General features: G+C 33.2%; 1 protein-coding gene across 1 annotated transcript in view; it reads right to left on the bottom strand.

Moving 5' to 3' along the window:
- LOC108775274 (muscle M-line assembly protein unc-89-like) overlaps window positions 1–22,920 on the bottom strand; it is a gene marked incomplete at its 5' end in the record, with an annotated part of 64,529 nt that overhangs the window by 36,500 nt on the left and 5,109 nt on the right. Inside the window, 9 exons of the mRNA XM_018541583.1 lie at window positions 2,710–3,405; window positions 9,628–9,808; window positions 10,038–12,830; window positions 12,965–13,128; window positions 15,015–15,218; window positions 15,318–15,515; window positions 15,637–15,865; window positions 16,181–16,518; window positions 18,240–18,414. Of these exons, the coding sequence (XP_018397085.1) occupies window positions 2,710–3,405; window positions 9,628–9,808; window positions 10,038–12,830; window positions 12,965–13,128; window positions 15,015–15,218; window positions 15,318–15,515; window positions 15,637–15,865; window positions 16,181–16,518; window positions 18,240–18,414 (4,978 nt within the window). The remainder of the gene's footprint in view (window positions 1–2,709; window positions 3,406–9,627; window positions 9,809–10,037; window positions 12,831–12,964; window positions 13,129–15,014; window positions 15,219–15,317; window positions 15,516–15,636; window positions 15,866–16,180; window positions 16,519–18,239; window positions 18,415–22,920) is intronic.

The raw sequence follows: 22,920 nt of genomic DNA, 5'->3' as shown, positions 1-22,920 counted from the left end.
TACATACACTTTACGTATGTTCACTTTGTAATGGCAACTTTAATTGATAATCAGTTACTTTTCGTGGTAATATATTATTACAATTTAAATCGTGATAGTACTGCTATAGTTTTATATATACGTCATATCGGTCAGTAGTCGGTAGTGTGTATTTAAAATAATAATTTTATTTAATATGTATTTATGACTGCTCGGTTTATCGGTGAACCGGGTGAGGGGGGGGACGTGCGACTAGCGTCCGCCCTTCAAAATCAAAACAATCCCAAGACTGCTTTCACTAACCGTCTAATATTAACGCATTGATTTTAGAATAACATATTTATTCTTTATTATTCGTTAACGCGATTGCATATTACAAAACAAAATTCTTATATAAATGTAATAAATTATATCGCGTATCAATATTTTCATAGATTTATCCACGAGGATAAATGATACCTAATAACCGTCGTGTGTGCGTTCACGATCGCACTCAATACCAACTTAACCCGTTGACTTGTTGACATCGAGTAATCTCCGTGTCGAGTAACCTGTATATTTATGTATGTAGTATTGCACACTTGAGTAATTTTAACTCGTCAAATAATTAATAGGTAGTATTTTATTGTGATTAACTGTAATAAGGATAATAAATTCGTAATTTTCCGTTCAAGTATAAATCCGTGACCGTATTGATTTGCGATGGAATTTGATCGTGATTAACATGTGCAATTAGTATTTCTTTGTTTGAGGTACTTCTCATTTCCCGAATAATTAATTGGCAGTGATTAATAGCAGTGAGCTAATAGATTCGCTTATAACAAGGCTCGGCACGCGATGCAACTTTCGATCGACTTTCGAATCGGCCGAAAGTTGTATCGCTCTTGCCGAGCACTGATTTATAAAATTGAATAAACCGTTGAACGTATTGATACGTAATATAATTTACAAAAGAAAGAAGACTTTTGACAATTACTGTGTGCAATGTGTTTCCTTCTTTCAAGCAATAATTTTCAGTTACTGAATGATTAATCGAAAGTTATTCATCAATTTATATGTAAAAGATTCATATGTAAAAATCAACCAAGTGCGTGGATAATCCGTGAAAGTAATATAATACGCAGTACAATTTATAAAAGGAGGAAAATCTTTGATTATTGATTACTGTAATGTGTTTCTTTCTTGGATTACTTCTTAATCGCTAATTAATTAATCGGTAATGATTAATAATAGCAAACTAATAAATTTGTTAGTAAATCGATTAAATGTGCGTGTGAGTGAATTTAAGTAAAGATAATACGTCATACGATTAATTTGACGGACAAATATTTATTATTATTCGGTATTAGATTTGTGAGAAACTTGTCGGAATTTACAACATAATATTATTTTGTCTTTTTCAGCTTAATTACGTATAAAAACTTTCACAAAGTTACGTGCGTGCGTGCGTGCGTGCGTGCGTGCGTGTGTGAGAGAGAGAGAGAGAGAGCGAGCGCGCGCGTTAAAGAGAAGGAGTGTTACGCGTATATTGTCGTGACAAGCGTTTCATATGTAGCAAGCAGCTAATCGCAATTGGGCGCCCGCGTCGGATGATGAGTTGCGCCGTACCTGCCTACCTTTCATACGCGACCCGTAATTCGCTAACTATTTTCTCGTATAATTCAAAAACTAAGCTTCGGATAAAATTTTGATAAAGGAAAAAATGTCTTAGAAATAATTACGTCAAGAATACATTATTTTAAAAACAAATATTCTTCCTGAGACACCCTGTATAGGGGAACCTGGTGTTCCTTTTTAACCAGTTGTACCTCTAACCATTTAAAATAAAAAATCTATTGGATATTTATAAAAGTAGAAATATGTAATTTGTAGTATGAGCAGAGGTATTTTATAATTTACAATCATAATAATAAAGAGAATTATACTCCTATAAAAAATAATTTATTGTTTTCGAGTGTTCGAGTGAAGTAATTTCAATACGGTATTTAATCTCATAAAATGTTATATATGCATTTTGTCTTATGTTGGAATTGCTTAAAATGTTAAATAGATATTCAGAAAAAGTTTTTTAAAACTTAATACCGGTAATCTTAACTTATAATTTATAAAAATAATAACAAATAAAAAGTGAGCAAGCGTTGTACCTTTAACAGTAAATGATAATGTACCTTTTGACCAGTCAATACGGTCGGATAATCATTTAGTTTAGATATCTCATCTCTAATGTTGATAAAATTATGATCATTAGTCGCGATTTTAAATAAAATGTATGAATTTGTCAGAAAAAAAGCATGATTCTGGCTCCGTAAAGCGAGATATTAAACGTTGAATTTGATCAGAAGAAAAGGAGACCTTAAGATATTAAAAATATAAAAATATAAATAAAACTAAACTTCTGTTGAATATCTGATCTTTATACATATAATTTATACATTTAAAGGTACAACACTCCCTGGTCAGAGGTACAATATGAGTGTTGTACCTTTGACCAAAATTCAATTTTTTTCTAATGTTAAAAAAGATGTACAAAAGATAACAATTTAAATCTATAAAGAATGTATGTTACTGTCAACATTTCAAAGAATATTTTAGAACTTTTTGGAATTGTTAGACATAAAAATATAATTTGCACAAGAAAAAATATCAAAATTGATTAAAAGGTACACCACCTTCCCCTACATTTATTATAAACATTGTAAAAATGTTATGTAGCATTGATATTGCTCTTACGATTCGCTGCTTCTTTTACGTCGCTTTTCGAGATAAATCCATATTCAGGCGGTGTACCAGGTTGTAAAATATTGTCAATTTTTTCGGAAGTTGGATGTTGCTGATATTTTTGGAAATTAATCCTTTTGTCCATATCTCCTCTGTGAATCTGCATCAGCGACAAAGAACTAGTGTCAAACTCCATCGGCGATACATTGTATGTCGGTGCACTCAAAGATCTTGGACCTTTTCCTGTGGGTGGTTGAACTTTTCGATAATATGGATCCTCTGTATCGCTATCTGCTGGAGCCCATTTGGGTCGAATTTTGCTTGAATCTACATCGCTCTCGTAATCAGATTCCCGAAATTGTCCTTGTACAAATTTTTTCGGTTTAGGTACATAGTAATTAGCTCTTTGCTGTTCCTGGATAGTTGTGGCATTTGTGTCGCCGAATTTAATGACGCGGCTTGTTTGCTCGACAGCAACAACCCTTCTAGAATTCTCCGTTGATTCATCCATCCTTACAATTTTTTTTGTCTCTGTATCCATCGCATTGGTAAACGGCATGCTTGTATGTGCTTCGTAAAAATGTTGTTGCAATTGAGATGGTGCATACGCTATTTCTGGTGGAGAGCCAGGTAGGAGAACCGTTTTCGATTTTATTGGTACAATTACTGTATGTTGCTTGTGAGACAAACTTGGTTCCATTGGTTTTCCTATATTAAAAGTTTATCCCAGTGATCTTCTTCAAATCTTTTTTTGATCGCTCGAGGAAAAAGTATAGTAATAAAGAAAGATGAACTAGGCCGGTTTCACACGTCGAATAGATCTTATTAAAACCAAAGAATAAATTTTAATGAATTTCGGTCTTAATACATGTTGCATGTTACTTTTATAAATTAAATATTGATAATATATCGGACTTTTCTCGATCTTGAAACGATGATGAAACCGGTTATGAACTATTAGATGCTAAACTTAGTTTCCGCGGTTTACATTTAGATGACGCCGGTTGTAGGTGTAATTTAAATACTTTGGCATCTGAAACTCGCTGCATTTTAAAAGTTAGACATTTGTCTACAAAATTCAGTGCGAAAAAATTCATTTATGCGCGAACAAAGATAATTTTTTTATTAAATATGAAACATGATATGTTGTTTTTTCGACATGTGTTGCTTTATCACTTTGATTTAAAAAAAAACTGCAGCTGCAGCTCATAAATTGCTTGTCGAAGCTTATGGCATTTATGCTTCATCGGAAACAACATGTCAAGAATGGTTTCAGCGTTTTAAAAGTGGTGATTATGATGTGAATGATAAACAACGCTCAGGTCAACCGAAAAAGTTTGAAGACGCCGAATTGCAAACATTATTAAACGAAAACTCAATTCAAACGCTTCAACAATTGTCTGCAATATTAAACGTTACTTCAATGGCTGTTTCCAAACGTCTATATGCAATGGGAAAGATTCAAAAGGAAGGAAAATGGGTACCACACGACTTAACTGAAAATGCCATTGCAAATCGCTTAAACATCTCTATTTCTCTGCTCGTCAGACAGAAAAAGAGCATTTTTTGCAGCGCATTGTGACTGGCGACGAAAAGTGGGTATATTTTGACAATCCCAAACGCAAAAAGTCATGGATGAACTCTGGCCAACCTCTGGATCAACATCTGCACCAAAGCGAAATATCCATGATCACAAAGCAATGCTCTGCATTTAGGATATGCAAGGCGTCATTTACTACGAGCTACTCAAACCGAACGAAAGTATCTCTCACGGGGGATTGATATCAATTACAACTGAAAGGTCTGAATAAAGCATTGTAGGAAAAAAAGGCCAGCAGTAGCCAGCAATCGATGCAAAGTTATGCTTTTGCACAATGCTCGACCACACGTTGCAAAAGTCGTTAAGAAAACACTGATGCAGCTCGAGTGGAAAATTCTCCCGCACACAGCGTTTTCACCAGACTTAACTCCTTCAGACTATTATTTGTTCCGATTGATGCAGCACAGCTTTGTGGTTATACACTTCAAAAATTACGAGGATGTGCGAAAATGTATCGAATGAATTGCTTAAAAAGACCAATCGTTTTATCATCGCGGAATATACTTATTGCCCGAAAGATGGGAAAAATGTATAGCTAGCGAGCGCAAATACTTTGATAGACGTATTTTTTGCTTTTAATATCGAGGTAAATGAGTTTTTTAAGCAAAAAAACCGTGGAAACAAAGTTTACTACCTAATAAATAATATGAGACATGTTATGAAAAATTTTATATTAGTTATGCAGTATAAGGAACTACCCTCCAATAACCTTGACGTTGACATATGTTGTCAAGGTCATGCCCCGAGTAACCTTGAACAAATTTTAGCCGTCTCTCGTTATTCGTTAAAAAGTTATTAACAAAAATATTCATCAATAACCAAACTTTTGGACACGACTACGCTCCGATGAAACAAATTCCCTGCTTTAACAGCGCAAAATTTTTTCTTATATCTTTTATATAATTTTTGTGTTTTTAGAGCAGAGAATTTGTACGCTTATATGTGGAATCTTACTATAATCTACATGTACATACAGTGTGGAGATATAAAAATAATACTTTTGAAAAAGATGTTTTTGTTTATTTAATTTATTTAGTATTTTTTGAGAATTATATAATTTTTGCATGACATTTTATCTTTCACGAAATAAGCATACACGACAATCAAAAACGTGAGATTCGGGATAGATTTGTTTATTTAAATTGTAAGGTAATTTTATAAATTTTAACAAACATCATAAATGAAGTTGTATATTGTGAAATATTTGTAACATATATTTCGATCGTTTCAGGAATTTGGACGACGACGTAGTCCAAACTCCTGACAATGCACATGCTTTATGCTTTATGCAAAAGTGTGTGTTTCTCGCCTAACAGTGGGGGATAATTGTTTATAGCGAGAGACGGGCGCGAGCGCACGAGCGAAGCGACTGCGTACGCGCGCCCGTGCCGACCTATAAACAAATATGCCCCCACTCGCTACACATAGAATTTTTCATTACAAGTGCTCGTCGTAATGTGCCTATACTGAAACGTTTTTGTGCAGAAGAATAGGGTTAGAGAAATAACTCAACGGCTTGAGGTATTGGCTATTTCCCGCACGCAAAAACGTTGAGGTATAGGGCACATTACGTGCACGCGTAATGAAAATATTTTGGAATATCTTTTTTGTTAAACCTTAAATGACAATTTCGCAAGCTTAGGATTATTTGTGCACATTATATGCTTGGCGCGAAGGTACCATTTGGTATATACGACCTACAGAATTTCTACAATAAGTAAATTATAACCTCAAGTGACAGCTTTAAGAGCTGAAATAAGTAAATTTTTCATTTTTTCTCCAATTTTCTTATCAAATTTAGCGTTACCCATATCATTTTGATGTGTACTTTCAAATGTGAAAAAATTTCATGATCTATAAAGCCAATTCGGAGATAACGGTTCACTGTAATTGTTGGTCATTCCCGTTGCTTTAGGATCCTCTTAAAACAGAAAATCTATGCTTTAAATTAAAAAAATACAGATTCTCAGCTAAAGACACAAAAATCATATAAAAAATTATATGTATAAGAAAATGTTTTGCGCCGTTAAAGTGAGGAATTTGTTTCATCGGAGTGCAGTCTCGTGTCTAAAAGGTAGGTTTTATTAATGAAGATTTTTGTTAATAACTTTTAACTAACAACGACTAAAATTTATTCAAGGTCAAGATCATTGAAGGATAGTCTCTTGTACCGCATATTTACCAAAGGATACAGCGGAATAAACATGTGAAATCGGCCTCCACACCGATTGAGTTCAAATTATTGTCATTAGTTGCCATCCTTGAAATATTAAACTTCCCCAAAAATTAGCTCTAAAATTGCATTTTTGAGGGAGTTATGCAGGGGGAAAGCGAAATAAGAAAAGTAAGTTTTCTCATAAACGACTGGACTAAATTTAATGAAAAAAATATATGTTGTAAACATCGTTTAGGTAAGTCTTCAAAAATTAAAAAAATTTTTTATGATTAAAAAGAGATGTTAAAAATAATTTCGTACTTTTTATGAATTTTTTTGATAATTCTTTTAAGGTAACACTTTTATATTTTTACGAAAACATCTCTAAAATGTCTACTTTAACATATTATTTTTTAATATATATTTTTTCCAAATCAATCGAAGGGGTGAAACATCATTAAAAATCACCATCTTTCACGCAATGCCGCATCGACTGGATGACCATGAGGGTAATGTCCCATGGAGCCGTTCGTGCGTAAGCGGATTAGCGGATCGCCAATCACAGAATCGTTCTGTTAGATTTGCTTGCAAAATTTATAAACAGATCTAACAGAACGATTCTGTGATTGGCGATCTGCTAATCCGCTTACGCACGAACCGCTCCATGGGACATTACCCTGACGCACATCGCGGATGATTATTTGTTTACATCAGGCTTTTTTAATGTGAATCCCCTCACCTCTCACATTAATTGAAGAGGATCTTTTCGATCATCTTCACTATCACTTTATATGACTGAGACATAATTATCTTTTCGAATATATTGCTGAGTATTTCTGCCGGTTTAAGAGTTTTCGATAGATACCTTGTATAAGATAGGTGTGACGGTCAAGTATTCAGCTCGCGCCACTACGAATAGACCGCGCACGCGTCACGCACGCGACCGGCGCCAGTCAGCGGTACTTCGCGCTGCGCTCGTTCCCTAGAGGGCGTCGAGCGCTAGCATTCTGTTCCACATGAGATTCCGCGGAGCGGGTATATAAGGAGACCGCTCTGCGGTCGAACAGTCTTCAGGAATATCTCAGTTAGAAAAGTTCGCTGGACAACTCGATCATCAAGACTCGAAGAATACCTGAGACGTCCACCTCGCAGGCCTACCCGTCTACCTACAACTAGGACAAGCTGCAATAAGGAGCCCAAGGAATCGTCAGTGGTCACCGATCATTTACGATCGGTAGTACCCGGCGCCAACACCGAAGACACGCTAGAGATAGCCCGCCCTTCGGAGTTGACTCGGGGGACTCTGCCTTTCATCTTGTAAACGATCTCTGCCACTCTCCGGTATCACTATGACCGTGGGTCCTACAAAGGATCGGACTATCGCGTCTAACATCGCTTCGCAAACGGGTGGATTGAGCCACATAAATAAAGACCCTGGTAACTAAAGGAACTTTCTTTACCGACATCACAGCCGGGTGAATCACTAGCAACGCTGAGTCCTCCTCAGGATTCGGCCCCAAATAATCCTACTGGGATATATCTACTAGTTCGCAATCATCCGTTCTTCTCAGGACGTCATTACGTTAGCTATAACATACCTTACCTGCTCCCAATCCAAACCATCACCTAAAATAGGTAATATATTATTGCAGCAATATGTGAGCAGTAAACAATAGTTTGTCTGCCATTAGCACACTCACATGCATAATAAGTCACACCGGAAACACCGATTCTGTTTGGTTTATACCTCAAAAAACATCTATACGTTTTACGAGAAACAGTCCTTTATTACCATTCTTAAGTCGACACGTTTAATTCACACAGCGGCGTCGTGACATGGCCGTGAGGGGTAGCATCGCGACGCAATGTGGCGGGATTATGCGGACTATTCAGCCAACGCAACATTGCGTGAAAAATTGTCGTTTTTACCATGTTTCATCTCTTTGATCGATTTGGAAAAAATACATGTTAAAATAGACAATCTAGAGATGTTTTTGTGAAAATATAAAAGTTTTATCTCAAAAGAATTACCAAAAAAAAAAATTCATGAAGTGTTCGAAAATTTTTTTAATACCTTTCTTTTAGTCAAAAAAATTTCAATAAATTTTCTAAGGCTTACCTAAACGATGTCTATAACATATATTTTTTTTATTAAATTCGATCCAGTGGTTTACAAAAAAAATTACTTTTCTTATTTTGCTTTCCCTCTGCATAACTCCTCCAAAAATATAATTTCATAACTAATTTTTGGGGGAGTTTAATATCTCAAGGATAGTAACTAATGATATTTATTTGAGCTCAATCGGTATGGGGGCTGATTTTACATGCTTATTCCGCTATATCCCTTATTATATTATACAAAAATAAGTTATGGCGATTATAAAAAAACGAAACTTAATAACCACTTCTAACTAAAAGAAATAGCATGCAAGGTAAGCTACCATAGATAGAAAACTTATGCTTAGATAAAGCTCTAAAAAAACTATACATTATTAGTTAAAAAATAAAAACAAAATTAAACATTTATTTGTTAAAGATATAGCTTCTAATTATTTTCTATTTAAAATTGTAATTCGGATTATAAAACAGTAATCTAATTATACCACAAGACAATGATTATTTATATATGTGTTATATATTATATTTATGTTACTATCATTAAAAATATCATTATCTTTTTTTTCGTTTTCTTTTTATATTACTTACTATATTTGTAACAAAATGATTTTTATTGTGTTACATATTCTAACATAAATATATAATTTGTAATCAATGCTATAATGACATAAGTATAATGAATAATTAATACGTTGAGAATGGCGAATAAGAGTCAATCTAAATCTGATAATATATTCTAATATTCTATATTGCGAAGAATATCACGTAATGTTTGGCGTTTCGTCCCGGCTTCCACTACTGGACTCATCAGTAAGGTATTGTAGTGGAAGCCTACCTTAGACGCCGGTGTAAGTTATTAAATCGAGATTCTATATAAAGAGATATACGCGTGTCTCAGCACTTGCGAGAATTTGCGAATATCGATAGACCTCTGATGGCGGGTCGACGTAGTAATATTCTTCGCAATATTACTTCGCAATAAGTATAATGATCACGTAATAATTTTATATGATTAGTAAAGTAATTCAATTTAAATGTTAATTTCAATAAGTAATACCTGAATCTGTAACGTTAGTGGAGCTAACTGTATGGCATGATATTATTTTGTTATCATTATTCTCGTAATCACTTTCACGGAAATCACCTTTCACTGATTTCAAAGGACTCGGAGAGATCAACATAATTTGTTCTGCTGGTACCCATTTTCTATGTAATTGGTTTAGGGAATATCCCGTTTTCTGCAAATAATATATTTTTAAGACTACTGATTTAATGCACTTGTACATAGCGCTACAAAAAGCAAAAGTGGCATTCACACATTTATTAATATTATACAATCCCCGACAGTTAAAATATTAAAATATTAAAATCTACAAAATTTTTCATGATATTTATTAATTTATTTCTTAAGCAAGCATTAAAAAATAACATTTGAAATGGCACACGGATACGCATCAAATATCGAACCTTTATGGATTCGAATCTGCGCAGACTACTGTCAGCTGCTGCTTCGTAGCTCTTTTCCAACGAGCTACATTGTTGTTGAACAGCTTTGGGAGTCAACTGTGCGTTACAAATAGATGGCAAAACGGAAAATTCTTCTTTTTTCAAATTATCAATTTTATAACTATGACTTCCAAAGGATTTTATTTTACTTTCAGTACACGTAGTACAACTCTCAGTATGAACTATTGTAGAGGGTCCGTTGTGTTTGCCAAAAAATTTTTGCTTAGTCATAGATGAAGCCTTCTGCTGAAATGGCTCATCAGTGTCTGCCATATAACCGCTTTCTCGCTGAAGAATATTTGTTTTAAACTTTGGGGATTCCGGCTTTTTAATAGAAGATTTTGACACCAAACTCTTTGTACTTGGCTGTACGTAAATTGGTGGAGAACCAGGTTTCAAAGAAATTGAGTTTTGCTGTTGTTGTTTGAGTTCTGTTTCATATTTAAATATTTTTCTTGCTGTTTTTTCGAAAGATTCTGTAGTAATGAGTGATGATGGTCCTGTAAATTGTGCAGGAATCTCAAATTTAGAAGGCGGAAGTGGCTCGGGTTCGGTAGACCTTGACCTCATCGGCTGCTTCGGAATAGGTGCTTTAACTCTTCGATAATGTGGTTCTTCATTGTCGCTTTCATAAGGCCTCCATTTTGCTCTTGGACGACTATCAAAATCGAACTCGTAATCACTTTCATGGCTAAAGGAACCTTTAATGAACTTTGACGGAAGTGGTGTCGAGAGTTTGACAGATTTTTTGGCTGGAATATGCGGTGGTGTAATGCATATATCTCTCGGCGGGAGTATGGGTGGGTCCTTTACTCTTTCTTTTACTGTCATGGTATGCTCTAATCTAGTTTTTTCTTTTGTAAAAGATGGTGATATATATCCAATTTCCGGAGGAGATTCTGGCTTGGTAGCGACGGAGTCTATTTCTATCTCCGTAAGACGATGTGATGTCGCAAGCGGTTTCGTAGCTGGTTCGACTCTCTTTACCAAACTAGGTGCTTTTAACTCTTTGTCTTCTGTCCAACGTTTCAAACTAAAATCTTTAAATTTCTGTGTTGTTTCAGCATTTTTCATATTACATTTATGTGATGTACTTTCAAACACCTTCTCTTGTACAGTATTTAGAGTATGATCAACTTTAATTGTTTCAGCATTATAAATTATTGGATCCAATTTCGTAGATGGAGATGCTTCTATTATTTTTTCAGTGAACTTTTCTTTGGTACACCATTGTTTCTCTACATTAGCAGACGATTCCGTACTAATTTTCTTTATTGTGCTTTGCGGTGTTTCCTCAATTTTCTGCTGAAATTCTTTCGAAGAGCTTTTGTATTCCTCAATAGGAACATACCATTCGTATTTTTGAGTAGATTGGATTTGTGATGGCCATAATTTTCTATTTGAATCTACACATTGTTTCACCCAAAATTTTTCCATCGCCAATGCATCCGCAGATGGTTTCGGTGATGTAGATCTCAAAATTTCTTGCTGACTAGAAGCAGCTGAATGACATCTGTATTCTGATAAATCCGTAGACACGTGCGATTTGGTTTCCACATCCGATGATGATGACCACGGTCTGATAGGAGAAATACTTCTCAATATAGACGTCGAAGCACACCATGGTTCCATTGTTTCTTCTTTAAAATATTTGCATTCCTTTTTCTCGTACGTATCTTTCTTTTGTATGCATGTCTCTTCAAATGTTTCTTTTTTCTGTTCGAGTTCAAAGGGTGATAGGATTGTAACTGCGAGAACAGGTTCAGCAGCTTTGCCAGGTTCTGTTACTTTTGAAGTAGACATAGGAAAGATCTTTACACCTCCGATTGGAGCATCTAGTGGAGATGTTTTATCAAAAGATTCTTGAAGCTGTTTTGCCTTAACAAATAGATCAGGTCGTTTTTTTTTTTCTTCTGGTTTTGGCATATAGCATATTTCGGGAGGTGGTTCCGGCACAAGATCAAAACTTTTTATCATTTTAGAATCCTTCGTCTGATTTTGTAATTGTGAATCGAAAAATGTTTTTTCCTCTACACTTTTTTTTACCTCCATTGAGGGCAATTTAGGACTCTCGTATGGAAATTCAAATAGTTTGTTTTCCACTCCGCGAGATGATGATCCCTGTTCTAATTTGATAAAAATGTCCTGAGCGACCTTCTTTATTGTTTGTAAGTCGGACAATCTTATCTCCGGTTTCTTCGTTTCCTGATAAATAGTTGCTTGCTCATAATTCTTTGTTAATTTTCCAACTTTTGCTTCTTGAATTTGTCCTTCTTCCGTTGGCTTAATAATTTCCTTTGATCCTTTTGGCATTATCTCACTATCCTTCGTAATAGACTCAAAGAAATTCAATGCATCTTTTTTTATAATCGTAGAAGTTTCTATGTTTTCGTTATTAATCGTTGATTTTTCCTCTGTTTTTATTAATGGTTTCGTAACATTTTCGTTATCACGATCGATTTTCTTTGTTGCAGTCGTTTGCTCGATTCGAGGTTTGGACTTCACAATAAATGGAGTTTTATGTTCAAGTTTCATATGGAACTTCTGTTCTGACTTCGTTTCGGTTTCATGAGATTCGATCATAGATGAAATTGTTTCCGATTTACTAGTCTTTATTTCTGGTTCGGTGATTTTTTGTACAGTATCAATTGTAGTTGTTGTCATAATAGGCTTGGATAATTCAACTAATGCTGTTGTTGGCATTTGTTCGTTCGTTGAAGTACCTGACGATATCTCTTCTTTTTTTTCTTCAGACTAAGTATAAGTATGTAATTTTAGAAACGTTTAGAAACAGTAAATACTATTGATTCAAAGCATTAAATTTTATTTCATTGCTTTACGTTATTATTATAGAAATATTATTTTTGTTTATATTAAAAATAAGTTACCTGAACGATATTTTTATCCTGAATGTTTTCATAAATAACAGTTTTATGTACCTCGACCATAGTATCAGGCTTTGGTTCAAAAACCGCAATATCAGCGATACTCTGCGCCTCGCCACCGGCATTCGTCGCTCTTACCATGTATTTACCGGCATTTTCTTCTTTGGCTGTTTTATATATATATACAGGGAATGGAAAGTTACTTTTTAAAAATAACTAGTTACAGTTACTCGTTACCGAGTAAAAAATGTAACTAGTTACAGTTACAGTTATCGCTTTTTAAAAGTAACTCGTTACAGTTACCGTTACTTGAAAAATAACTTTTCGTTACTTCTATGTATTACATAGAAGATAGAAGTGTAAAATAATTACTGAATCATAACGGCCGAATGTCTAAGGGCTTTCAAGTCTTATTGATAAGCGCTATAAATAGCATGTATCCAATCGAACCGTATTCAATCGTGTGCAAAGTAACGACAAAAGTAACTGTAAATTTCGTTACCGTTACCCAAAAAATGTAACTCGTTACCGTTACAGTTACCAAAAAAAGAAAGTAACGCAGTTACCAGTAAAGTTACCAAAAAAGTAACTTGTAACTGTAACTTCGTTACAAGTAACGAGTTACTTCCATTCCCTGTATATATATATATATATATATATACACACACACATATATATTAGGAGTGTGCATTAATTTTAAAGAATTTTTAAGAGATAGTGTAACTAGTACTATATCGCATCGGGCCATATTGTTACTACCTTCATGACAAAGTACCATCATGTTGCTTTAGTTTTCAGTACGTGTCATTTTGAAGTGTAAACAACATTGTTTTTTTTGGGCATTGAATATGTCGAATTTTGTGCCAACAAAACGCAATTTGCGAGAAGCTTTGCTTTTTTGCTTCCATTTGAAGAAAAATACTGCTGAAAGTCAACGAATACTGTCGGAAGCTTATGATGATTACACTCCATCGATTTCAACATGTGAATACTGGTTTCGACGCTATAAAAAAAGTTGATTTTGACTCAGAAGACAAGGAACGTTCAGTCCAGCCGAAAAAGTTGGAAGATGATGAAGTGGAAACTTTACTGGATGAAGACCCGAATCGAATGCAAGAAGAACTTGCAGATTCATTAAATGTTGATCGATCAACGATTTCCAGATGTTTGAAGGTCATTGGAATGATTCAAAAGCAAGGAAATTGGATGCCGTACAAGTTTAGGGACGTCAAAAAGCGTAAAATAACCTGTGAATTGTTGCTTCAAAGACACAAAGAAAGAGTTTTTTGCATTACACCGTGACAGGTAATGAAAAATAGATACGCTATGATAATCCGAAGCGTAAAATTCATGCCAGGCGAACCATCAACATCAACGGTAAAGCCGAATATTCATAGCGCCAAGCTCATATTCTGTATTTGGTGGGATCAGCTGGGTGTAGTGTATTATAAGCTGCTCCAATCCAATGAAACCATTGGGGAAACGCTATCAACAACAATTGATGCAACTGAGCCGAGCACAGAAGCAAAAACGATCAGATTACGCGAAAAGACACGACAAAGTGATTTTCCAGCACGTCAACACTCGATCACATGTTGCGAAACCGGTCAAAGAAACGTAGAAGCAATTAACTGGGATGTTCTATCACACCCGCCGTATTCTCCAGATATTGCTCCTTCCAATTACCATCTATTTCGAACGATGACTCATGGCCTGTCTGAGCAGCGCTTCCATTCTTATGAAGATACCAACAAATGGGTCGATTGGTGGATAACCTCAAGAGATATGTCGTTCTTTCAACATGGAATCCAAATACTAGAAAGATGGGAAAAAGTAGTGGCTAGCGATGGATAATATTTTGAATCATAAAATTGTAACTATTTTTTTTACAAATAAAACCGTATTTTTACCAAAAAATTCCTCAAAATTGCACACTCCCAATATATATACAAAATAATGAATTTTTTGAATATTTATAATTATTAATTATAAAATGATAGAACAGTTTATATAAACTTATTCAACCATATAATAAGAATTTGTAGATATATACCATTGTCTATAACCAACGTGTAACAATTTCCTTGTTGAATAAATCTTAATTTTTGTGGTTGTTCATTGATCGGAACATCGTTTTTATACCAACTAACTATTGGTTCAGGAATACCAGTAATTTCTACTTCCATAATAATACGATCTCCTTTTTTTACTACTTGAGCTTTGAGACGCTTGCCGAAAACCGGGGGAAATATTGTTTCTAAAATTATATAGTAAATTTATTGAGTACTGAATTCTTATAAATTGTATAAATTTTGTACAATCTTCCTTGATTAATTTATATATGTATGCCACTTACTTTTAACGACCAAATCAGCCGTGCTATTAGTAGTTCCAACGTCGTTACTCACTGTACAGGTATATCGTCCAGCATCTTTCGCACTGACATCCTTCAGTTCCAATTTTACATGATTATGAGCATAACTAATTTTTATGTTATCTTTTAACGTCAACTTTTCACCGTTCTTCGACCAGAGAATTATCGATTGTGGAAAACCTAAAATAAATTAAAAACATCGAAACAATGAAAAAAAAGTAACTATAAATATATTTAAAAAGTTTCAATTTTCAAATATAAATTGCATGATTTAAATATAATGTAAACACTGCGCACTTACCATCAATAATACCTTCAAGAACTACATCAGTTCCTTGATCGACAATCATTCCTGTAATTGGCGAAATAAACCTGGGTGCTGTCAATTTCCTAGATGGTCTTTGAATTTGATTTGTTTTAACATCGTGCTTTACACCTTCTGTATCTTCGCACACGAGAACGGTCTTCTTTTGTCCTATCTCGCCAGGCTGCTCTTGTACGATTTTTTCATATTCTTCGATCTTGTGAGACTTGAAAATAATATTTTTCATTGAGCGATACAATATTTATACGCGATCAATATTTGGTGTAAAAATTCTCTAAATCCGAAAATCAATTTGGCGCTCAGTTCAAATGACTATATGTAGTGTATAAATTCACATGGAAATTTCATTTAATATCTAACTTTGACCGTTACAGGCTATATCTCTCACTTGTATGGTTACATTATATGGTCTTAATAAATTGTTTAATGTCGGTGTAAAAATAAAGAAACCAAAGTTATTCTTTTCATACACAAAAGCACAGTATAATGCATAAAGAACAAGTATAATAAATATATTTACCTGTACAACAGGTGGTGCTCCGTCTTTTGAAGTGGACTGTTCAGAACTTTGCATAATTGTTTTCATACAAACACTAGGTTCGTGTCCAGATTGTGATAAAGTCGAAGTCATAGTCGACGATAAGAATTCCTTTTTCATGGACGTTGTTGAAGAATGTGTAACAGTCGACGACATTTTGGTCAGTATCTGACTCTCACTACCACCTTCGTCATATGTTTTCTCACTTAAAAAGTGTTTATCGCTACTGCTTGCAGGATGCATAATGCTCGTAGGAGAATATGGAATTAACTCGAACACTTTTTTTGTTTCACTTGTATCTGGTTTCACTGATCCACTATCTGAAAGATAATCCAGTTATGATAATAAAATGATTACATTTTTTGATATATGATAATAATACAATATTGTACACTTTAAGAAATATACAACCAATATTTCAATCTATAATTATGAAAAAATAAAAAAAACGATACATTTTATTTATTTCTCTAAACCAAAAAGGACGATTAATTTTTTTATAATAACCGGCATTATTATTATTATTACAATCATAATTTATTTGAGTGTTTTTATCTAATAATTATGTGGATAATAATTGTCAAACTTAACAAATAAATAAAAAGAAATTACATTATGTGAAAATCATTTTCACGTAAATATATCCAATTATATTTTATTTTAATTAACATAATATACATTCTTTGTAAATATAAGATATAAAGAAGTCAAAAGAGTACTGGAGCGTACAAACCGCGCGGTTGAAATGCTCCCAGCGAAGTAACGAAATACTTTGCCTCCGATCTACGACAGAAATAGTATCGTTCACCTAGTAATAGGTGATTCGAGCACTCGGTTGCAATATATAAACCAAGACCCAATTTATCGTTGTCATTCTATACTTTAATGATGCACATGTGTATGTCGATATCTGATATGCAAAATTATTTTAGACCTTTTGTACACATACTTATATCTAATAATAAATAATAATAAGTCTCTGTAAGTACAAAACAAAATAGATATTTGAAGGGCTAAAAGTCAGTTATGTTACATAAATATATAAAAAGAATATTAAGATATAAAACAAAATAGGCACTTGAAGGACTAAGAGCCAGTTATGTTACATATAAAAATAAATAAGAAATCCTAAGACTGTATATTATTAAATTAAAGAAAATATTTTTATTTTTAAATGTATTATATAATAAACGTGGTTGAATAAAATATTCTAATTCTGTATTGATATAAATCGATATATTGAAAAATTAAATAACTAGATTTAATTTAGTATCAACAATCTTATTTTAATTATAAAAATAGTAAGTGCACGTATCAAAAAATTATTAAAACAAAATATTGACGGAAACGATACTGTTATGAAACTGTATTATTTGTACTTTTTAGGCCAGACTGCGCCGATTATTTGATAAAAATAACATGGTTTCTGTTTGTTTAAAATGGAAGAAAGGAAAAAAAGAGAGGGAGACAGAAGTGGAAAAAATGGATGAAGAAAAAAGAATAACTTGTCTGTGAAATACTCTTAAATTTTTTTATAGAAAATATATGATTTTAGAATCTTTATTTTATCCATTTTTACACTATTTAAATTTAATGTTTTGCGAGCATACAAGTAGACAGAGAGAGAGAGAGAGAGAGAAAGAAAGAGACAGAAGTTCCTGTTGTATATATTCAGGTCATGCTATAAATGCAACATAATATACATAGACGCAGTATAAATCATATTCAATAATAGTATTTAATTCAAAGCATAAATGAAATTAATAAATTTCAAACTATGCTCACGTGTATCTTTGTTTGGTTCTCTCATTAAACGGCTATATTATTTATTGTTGGTTGGGAATTTTAAATGAGCCACATTAGACTGGGTAATGCGAATATTAATAACTTGTGACACCATTGCATTTTCTAATATTATTTTCAGCATTTTACAAAAAAAAAAAAGTAAAAAATAAAAACTCATGTCATAACATTATAAAATAAATTGTCAATAACAAGAACAAATAAAATACGAAATAAAAGTGTATAATATATTACTTACCAATTTCAATTCTAGCACTACAAACCGCTCTACCAGCAGCGTTCTCTGCTACGCAAGTGATAGTACCGACGAGTGCATCTCTGACCACAGGAATTGTTAAAACTTGTCGATTTCCGCTAATGGAAACTAGAAAATCTTTCCCATGAACCGGCCGCTCATTAAACAACCATTGAATCTATAAAAAAAAGTCTCCGTAATAAAATCTGTTAATTAATTCGTTAAAGATAAAACGGATGCGTATAAAATAATATATATGAGTGCCTCCACTTTTGTTATACCCGACAATTTTGAGAAGACGAGAAAGTGCTAACGAAGTACCTCTGTAACAAGTCTACCGTACTTCGCAGCGCATCGAAAGTTCCATTTTATGCTTCACGGCGCGACTGCAATCGAGTTTTTCACATAAAGTATATTGTTCGTGTTTAAATATAACTCGCCGGGCACACACACAAAATTACTTTTACACAGTTCAGACAGGCCTGCCAACCTCTTATCTAGACGTTTACGCGACCAATGCAGATTTTCAAAAATCACGAATCAAGTAATTTTGCTTATTAGACTAGATAATTTTTGCAACGATTTTATGAAACAAATACGTAGGACATAACATTCTGAAAAGTTCAAGCGATGTTCGAAAAAGGGGGGGGATACTAAAACATTTACCTTTTTATCTAATAATAATATATTACCATGAAAAGTAACTGACATATTATTAATAAAGGTGCCAGTACAAAATGAAAATACATAAAGTGTATGTAACTTTCGGCCGATTTTCGAATTGCCTCCGCCTTCCGTTATTCCCCTCACCTCACTACGCGCGGTTTAAATGCCGCACGACGCTCGAGCGACATTTAGACCGCGCGCGGTGAGGTGAGGTGAGTGGGACAGCGGAAGGCGGAGGCGATTCAAAAAACGGCCGAAAGTTATATACACTTTATGTATGTTTACTTTGTACTGGCACCTTTAGTTAATAACATATCAGTTAATTACTTTTCAGGTAATATATTATTATTAGATAAAAAGGTTTAAATTTTTGAGTATCCTTTTTTGAACATGGCTTGAACTTTTCATTTTTATATGATTTTTTTCGGACATCACTTACTTTTTAGAGTACAATATATCACAAATATAAAAAAAAATAATTTAAAAATATTATATAACGAAAGAGAGGGTGGTGGGGAGAGAGGGAGGGGGTGCGATGGTCGAAGATGGTGAAGGTATGAGTGAAAGGTGAGAAGGAATGTTAGAAAGTTTTAATACGGCATTGAATGCGGACAGAGAAGAAGAAGAAGGAGACGTTTCTTAATTTTTCATTATAATCATCACTTTTCGACCGCTTGTATCTCCAAAACGGCTTGACTGATTTTAAATTTTTTTGGCTTAAATTACTCGTGGGGATACCGCCTTTTAGGACATATTCAAAATTTTTTATATTTTAGTAGTTATGCACCCCCGAAGAATGGACTTTAGTGGCTCGGGATAAGAGACTTGTAGTGTCTTTCAGTTTTTGAACATGGCCGGAGACACTACCGCGTCTCCTGATTAAATTTTTTTTCTGTATAATGTTTGATATTGCTTATATTATTAGCTATTTTATTATTTATTAGGATTAAATTTAAAGAATTACATTATTCTTTAATATTATAAACTATACTTCTTTTTTTATATAATAATTTTTTTTATATAATAATAATTATAAAAAAAAATTCGAATGAACATAGGCTCTAATGATTAAATCGACTAACAAAATTAAAAAGTCAATTACAGTCGACACAAGTTATCAGTGTGCAATTACAATTTATTCACATAGAACATTAAGCGTAGACGTTTCGATCTTTGTTTGAGGTCATGCTCTCTCTCTCTCAGTACAAAAAAATATAAATTAAATATCAATAAAAAGCGCAACGTAATAATAAAGCAGTGGTAGTAATGTCCAAAGTGATGTCACATCTTGTTCATTAAAATGATAAATTTACTGAAATATAGTAAAAAAAAAGAATAAACAAAATAGTTAAAAGAATTGATAGTTATATGTTGAAAAAGTATGTATTTAAAAAAATAGAAAGGTTTACATATGAATCACAAGATTTGACTGTTAAAATGTAATTAACGTACAGATTCCATTGAACTGCTCAGTTTACTATGCAAGTGCAAATTGTAAATCTATTAGTACAAAGTAATAAATTTTAAATAAAAGATTGATATCAGAAATGATAAGTATTAAGAAACAAAAGAAAGCATTGAATGTATAGAAAGATACACAGTCTCTCGATCCTTTGTACATAAGTTTGTTTTCTGATATGTGATGCGCTTCTATTCTATATTATTACGTTTTATTTTTGATTTGTTGGTTATTATTTACATATATGACATTGCGTTATATTTTCCACTGTTCTCAGTTTCTTTTATTTTATTTCACGTTTTGTTTCTGTACAATAAATGTCTTATATGATATTCTACAGTCTACACTATTTCATGTAAGTTTAACTCATTCCCGTTTATTAAAATTTATTACTTTGTACTAATAGATTTACAATTTGCACTTGAATAGTAAACTGAGCAGTTCAATGGAATCTGTACATTAATTACATTTCAACAGTCAAATCTTGTCATTTATGTGAGTCTTTTTATCTTTTTAAATAGATACTTTTTCATATATGTATATCAATATTTAATACTAAAGACCGTTAATGTAAGAACATAACTAATACAAATATGAAGCCTATAACAGTCTAGCTTGGAACTTTTAATCTCTTACATATAAACTACCGCGGTACTATCACGAATTAAATTAAATTAATAATTAACTAATATACGTAGTCCCTTCAAATTGCGTGCCGAACAATCGTCGATGTTCTCTAGGACACTTGCGCGTAAAGCAAGGTATCTCCGGGTTCGACTCCCGGCCGAGGTAATATTTTTCGCAATAAGAATAATTTTCCAGATTTAGTATTTTCAGATTATTAAAGTTGCGTTTCAAGACCGATGATTGTTCGGCGCGCAATTTGGGGGGGACTACGTATATTAGTTAATTATTAATTTAATTTAATTCGTGATAGTACTGCAGTAGTTTATATGTAAGCTATTAAAAGTTCCAAGCTAGAGTTTTATAGGTTTCGTATTTGTATTAGATATACCCGATGAGAACACATACGTAGATTCGACGTAGATTCAACGTGGGTTAGCACGTAGATTCTACGTAAACGATCGAGTGACAGTCTACTCAAAAACGGTACCAAAATCCACGTGGAAATCGAATCGATATTCCTTGTAATATCCACTACTAGTGCAATAATAATGCAATAATAAATTCGTAATAGTGACACTATACTATAATATACCCGTGTAGAAGTCTTAGAATAAAATCGTGAAAAAAAAATTTTCCTCTAAATTCGAGAGTTAAATTTTTTTTCATGATGTCACTCATCCGAAGTTGTACCACGAACCTTGCTGCTTGACTTTGACAATCGTAAGGGAACTGCTGTACTTCGATGACCCACGAATCTGTATGTTAACGTCTATATAATTGTGATATATCTGTTCAATGGAAATATTAGAAACAAATGGTTTATGTGTTTATATGATATAGTGTATGTTTTAGGAAAACGGAATAGAATCCCTTTAGTGTTCCTTTTTTTAGGGAAATCTCATAGGAATACAACAAAGAAAAGATAGGGAAATTTCCACACGGGTATATATATATGTATATAGATCAAAATATTTATAAATTGTTTATGCATTAAAAGTTATATTGTGGTAAATGCATTGATAAATACGTGGATTCTACGTAGACACTTCCATATAGATTTCAATACGTATAATCCATGTGGAATTACTGATGAAATTTAACGGGAATAAAAATAGGAAATAGTAACGTTGAATTCACGTGGATAAATTAACATCGATATTACTCTATGCAATCCACGTGGATTATACGTATTGAAATCTATATGGAAGTGTCTACGTAGAATCCATGTGGATATTATGTAAATAAATTTTTAATCCACGTAGTCCACGTAAAACACGTAGATTCCATGTGGATACTACATATGTGTTCTCATCGGGTAACTATCAATTCTTTTACTATATTGTTTGTTCTTTTTTTCACTATATTTCAGTAAATTTATCATTTTAATGAACAAGATGTGACATCACTTTGAACATTATCACCACTGCTTTATTGTTACGTTGCGCTTTTATTATAAGAGTATTTAATTTATATTTTTTTGTATTGAGAGAGACAGAGAGAGAGAGAGAGAGAGAGAGAGAGAGAGAGGATCTCAAATAAAGGTTAAAACGTCTACGTTTAATATTCTATATGAATAAATTATAATTGCACACTGATAACTTATGTTAGCTCGTATTGGCTTTTTAATTCTGTTATTAGAAATAATTATAAACCTTAAGTTTATCAAGAACGAATAAAGTAATGTTACTGTTATGTTTACAAGTTAAAAAAAGATATTTCAGTGTAGCTGACTTTTAAAAAAGATGTAATGATTTAGTTTCATTACATGCGAAAATATAAAAGTATCAAGCGACGCGGTAGCGTCGCGACGCCAAATGCATAAAATAAAAATATAACCGTTTGACATGATGACATGATACTTGATGTGTGTATATGTTCATGTCGATGTCAATTTCACGACGCTACCACTAGCTTTATCTCGAGTTTTCACAT

The sequence above is a fragment of the Cyphomyrmex costatus genome, unplaced genomic scaffold (assembly GCF_001594065.2).
Source record: "Cyphomyrmex costatus isolate MS0001 unplaced genomic scaffold, Ccosl1.0 scaffold294, whole genome shotgun sequence".
Classification (NCBI taxonomy): domain Eukaryota; kingdom Metazoa; phylum Arthropoda; class Insecta; order Hymenoptera; family Formicidae; genus Cyphomyrmex; species Cyphomyrmex costatus.
This window is presented reverse-complemented; position numbering and strand designations above follow the sequence as displayed.